A 4674-nucleotide genomic window follows, 5' to 3' on the forward strand; every position below is an offset into this window, starting at 1 on the left:
TCGTGTTTTTTTTTCTCGTAGTTTAATTTTATTGTAATCGTATTTTTATTATTTAATGTAATCGTCTTTTTTATTAATTTTATTTATATTTATATTTTAAGTTTTAAATAATAGTAATAAAAAAATGAGTAAAGTGGGTTGGTGAAGTTTATGATAGTGAGTGTTTAGTGAAAGGAATATGAAAGGGTTTGTGCTGATGTGGCAGGGAAAATGATAATGAAAGAGTATAACGATAGCAAGTGACCTAATGCTTATGTGCATATGCATGTTAACCACTTTCACAAACATATTTATTAGAAGATTAGTTATTGACATTTATATAAACTCATAAGTTTGAATTTCAACTATTTATTTCTTTGTCATATTTAAATCTTCAAACTATTTTAACCATTGATCCGATATTCAAAATAAAAGTTACTCTTTTATTGTTATTATTTTACTAATTTATTAATTACTAGTAAAATGACCCGTGAAATCACGGGTTTGTTTAAACGAAACAATTTAATGATATGTTTTAGGTATTAAGTGAATGTAAATGCTGAAGTCATTTATTTTAATGACCCGTTTGACTAAGAAATTTGTCGTTGTTTTTACAAATATATAGAGACGTGTATTTTCGATACATATGTAACGTAACTATTTTCGTAAAAAGAATTCATATTTGAATATTAATAATATAATAATTATAATTATAATTATTATATTAAAAGTAGATAATAATAATAAAGTACACTTAAAGGTAAGTATTTATATTTTTAATAAAAATAATAATTATTAGTAATAATAAATGCCTTTTCAATTTTTTTAGAAAATTAAAATTACAATATAGGAGAGATTAGTATTTCTTTTTATAAAAGATTTTCTATTATTTTTTTAATTAAATCAATATATAATTATGACATTATCATTATGAAAATTAAAGGATAATTAACTTAATAATTAAATAATCATTTTATAGTTTTATATGACTATATATAGATAGATTGATAATTATAAAGTAGTATAATTAATTACAACCACGATAAAAAATAAAAAAAAATTTTAAGAAAAAATGACAAAAATGTGGTCACAATGAGAATCAAGTCACTCTTCCACTGCCTATCCCGTTTCCACACCCCTATCTTCCCAAAATTCACCACCATCGTTCACCACCATCCAACCACCATGTCCCTGTCAACAACAACCACCACCGAACCCATCACTCCATCAAATACTCGAATCGGATGGATCGGAACAGGTGTCATGGGCCAATCCATGTGTTCCCACTTAATCAAAGCCGGTTACACTCTCACCATCTTCACCCGCACCAAATCCAAGGCCCAAACCCTAATTGACACCGGAGCCCGTTGGGCTGAATCCCCACACCACGTCGCTTCCCAATCCGACGTCGTTTTCTCCATCGTCGGTTATCCTTCCGATGTACGCCACGTCATCCTCCACCCTACCTCCGGTGCACTTTCCGGCCTCTCACCCTCCGGGATTTTAGTCGATATGACAACTTCCGAACCAACACTCGCTATCGAGATTGCAAATTCCGCCGCCGAGAAATCATGCATCTCCGTCGACGCTCCGGTATCCGGCGGAGACCTGGGTGCACGTAACGCCAAGTTGTCGATTTTCGCTGGCGGTGATGAGTCAATTGTGAAACGATTGAACCCAATTTTGACTTTATTAGGGAAAGTCAACTACATGGGCGGGTCAGGAAAAGGTCAATTTGCGAAATTAGCTAATCAAATTACGATCGCTTCAACCATGGTTGGGTTAATTGAGGGTTTGATCTATGCACATAAAGCTGGACTTGATTTAAGTCTTTATCTAAATGCAATATCAACAGGTGCAGCTGGATCAAAATCACTCGAGTTGTATGGTCAGCGGATACTAAAAAGGGATTTTGAAGCAGGGTTTTATGTGAATCATTTTGTTAAAGATTTAGGGATTTGTTTAAAAGAGTGTGAAAAAATGGGGATTGCATTACCTGGTTTAGCACTTGCTCAACAACTTTATGTTTCACTTAAGGCTTATGGTGAAGGTGATCTGGGTACTCAAGCTCTTATTTTGTCACTTGAAAGACTTAACAATATAAGCCTTGAATAGCGTCTATAAAAGACTATAATGTTCAATAATCATGTGTTATGTAATTCCATTAATGATAAGTTTCCACTGTGATTACATGATTAAAGTTGTGAAATTTGCTGTCTTTTGATTGTTGAATGTTGTGTATGTTTGTATTGTCTTTGAATTATTTCATATATCGTCAAAATCGATCATCTGTTATATTTGAGCGTAACGAAAATACATATAAACAACCATCAGAATACAGTCACCTACAAAGTAGTCAAATTTCCATCAGTTCTCCATAAACGCAACGCAGACTGTTTTCTAGGACTCGGAACATTTTAGTATATCGAGTTCTAATACTTCACTTTATACGCTAATATATCTTAAAACAACGTACAATTCCATGTGACACAATTGCATGTTGCATACCCCATAAGGGGACTCTTAGCAAACAAAAATATCAAAAACCAAAAAGTCCTCGAAAGCCATAATCCAAAAACCATTGTACAAAAAACGATACAAGTCTATGTGGACTCAGTACTCGCGATATTGGGAGTGAGAGGCTGCAAGAAGAGCAGCCCCAAGGCCCGAACCATCATTTGATAACTCGATAACGATGTTTTTAGAAGCTTCTCCTAACAACTCGTTCATACCACATTACATTGCTTCCCTGAATTTAGTGTAGTGTTCAAACAAACCACCATCCATCGGTATGATGGATTTTTTATTCTCTTCACCTTCTTTAGTTGTATCTCGTTTGATTTTTTTGAGGATTCCTAAAATTCATGCAGCTGAGATACGAGCACCACGTGTCGCAACAATTTCACAAAGCCTCGCGATTACTTTCCTCATCTTTAGAGAAGTGTTTGATATCTTGCACTCAAACCACATTAATAATTAATTACATTACATGTAAAATATATATATGGCCCACAATAAGTAACTGGTGGGCACAGATATGCTCATATGCACCTCTAGTATGTCTTTTACCTTGACTGCCACCACTCTGAGGTCAGCAGTACAGTCATGATGCATCGACCAAAGGGTCCTTGGCCTGGCGGTATGAGAGGAATCCTTCAACTAAGAGGTTGTGGATTCAAGCCTCACTTGAAACAGTGAGATTTAAATATTCGTGGTTTCGTGTGTAGTTTGTAGGTTTTGCCTTTCAAAAAAAAAAAAAAAAAAAAATGTCATGATGCATCGCAAACATATCGGGGGTCCTGCATTTATATCAAACATGTTAAGTAAATGTAACATTGTAAACGTACTATATTGGTGACCAATCTGATCATATTAATTAAAACCTTAAGATTACAATTCATTACTAGGGTTCAGTAATCCAAGTGAATACAAGATTTAGCTCATAATTGGGTTTGAAACAATAATCAAACAATAAAAGAATAAATACGCAGTCATTGTTAAAAACAAATAATAATTAAAGTAAAATTACCAATTGTTTACATGATGAAACAAAGCTCCAATATAAGGATTGGAATATCAAAATTTGAAGACGTCGCTCACTTCGTAATTGGCCTCATCGAAGTTAATGGCCTTGAGTGTGGTAATGCAAGGGACAAAAGTGATTATTTTTGTTTTATTTTATCTGTACTTATAAAAAGTGAAATATTAATATGGGACATTACAAACTATTAATATGAGATGGAGGGAGTATTAGATACGTTTTTTGGGAAGGTATGTTTTTAGGCTCTACATACGTGTGTTAATGGTAGTGACTGAATGCAAATTTTATTTGGATTGGGTATTCACCACCAGTGGCAGAACTTGAATCCGGATACAAATGGGACGATTGTAAAAATTAAATAAAATTTTCAATGTCGGGAAGGGTAAACACTAAAAAATGGTATTTTTTAGTAATAATTTTTTTTTAGTTTACATTTTTTTTCCTCGTTAAATTTAGGTGGAGCGAATACTTCATTTTGAATGATACAAAGTAACCCAAGTCTTCCCCACCCACCCACCCTTTGGTTTTTTAGTTCTAGGCCGAAAATGATATCCATTTATTTATCAACAAGGGAGCTCTACTCTATATACGTATTTTATTTTAGACTTAAATACGCCATTAGTCCTTCAAGTTTACACTTTTTTTTCATTCTTGTTCCTAAAGTTATTTTTTCCCATGGTTACCCTTAAAGTTAGATTATAGTTTCATTTAGGTCCCCATGATTAATTGCCGTTAAGTCCTAACCGTTTGGTACTTGTCACGTGTTTACTTTGAGATGCAAGGTAACACCTTCTAATTATTAAAATTTTTAATCTACAATTCCTACATATACAAGATAAACTTGATGGATGTTGAAAGTACAACTGACACGTGATAGTATCATAGGAAATTAAATTGCCAATATAACGTTAATGATATTTGCTAATCATAAAAATATTTTAGGGCTCATGTAAAACCCAATTGCAGAAACTTTTAAATTGGATCATTTAAACAGTACTTAAAGCATAGTTCTATTTAGTTAGCAAGAATTATAATTGTAGATTGTGTGATGTTGCAGGGGTGGTTGTTTATGATTATGAATTGAACATCGGGGTGGGGTAAGTATGTTCCTCTCCCCTCTCAATCACTTCCTTCTCCTCTTATAGGACAAATGG

At 33.4% G+C, this 4674-nt stretch overlaps 1 protein-coding gene across 1 annotated transcript; it reads left to right on the plus strand.

The window, feature by feature from the left end:
* The first annotated feature begins 1029 nt into the window (after positions 1–1029).
* On the plus strand, positions 1030–2179 carry LOC139872820 (probable 3-hydroxyisobutyrate dehydrogenase-like 1, mitochondrial). The gene has a single exon (XM_071860745.1). The coding sequence runs from the start codon at positions 1072–1074 to the stop codon at positions 2092–2094; it is 1023 nt and encodes a 340-aa protein (XP_071716846.1). The 5' UTR covers positions 1030–1071; the 3' UTR covers positions 2095–2179.
* Positions 2180–4674: the final 2495 nt, after the last annotated feature.

This window comes from Rutidosis leptorrhynchoides, chromosome 10 (assembly GCF_046630445.1).
Source record: "Rutidosis leptorrhynchoides isolate AG116_Rl617_1_P2 chromosome 10, CSIRO_AGI_Rlap_v1, whole genome shotgun sequence".
Classification (NCBI taxonomy): Eukaryota; Viridiplantae; Streptophyta; class Magnoliopsida; order Asterales; family Asteraceae; genus Rutidosis; species Rutidosis leptorrhynchoides.

Bases quoted from the DNA above. Each gene is read 5' to 3' on its own strand.
- LOC139872820 (XM_071860745.1), top strand. From the start codon at position 1,072: ATGAGAATCAAGTCACTCTTCCACTGCCTATCCCGTTTCCACACCCCT.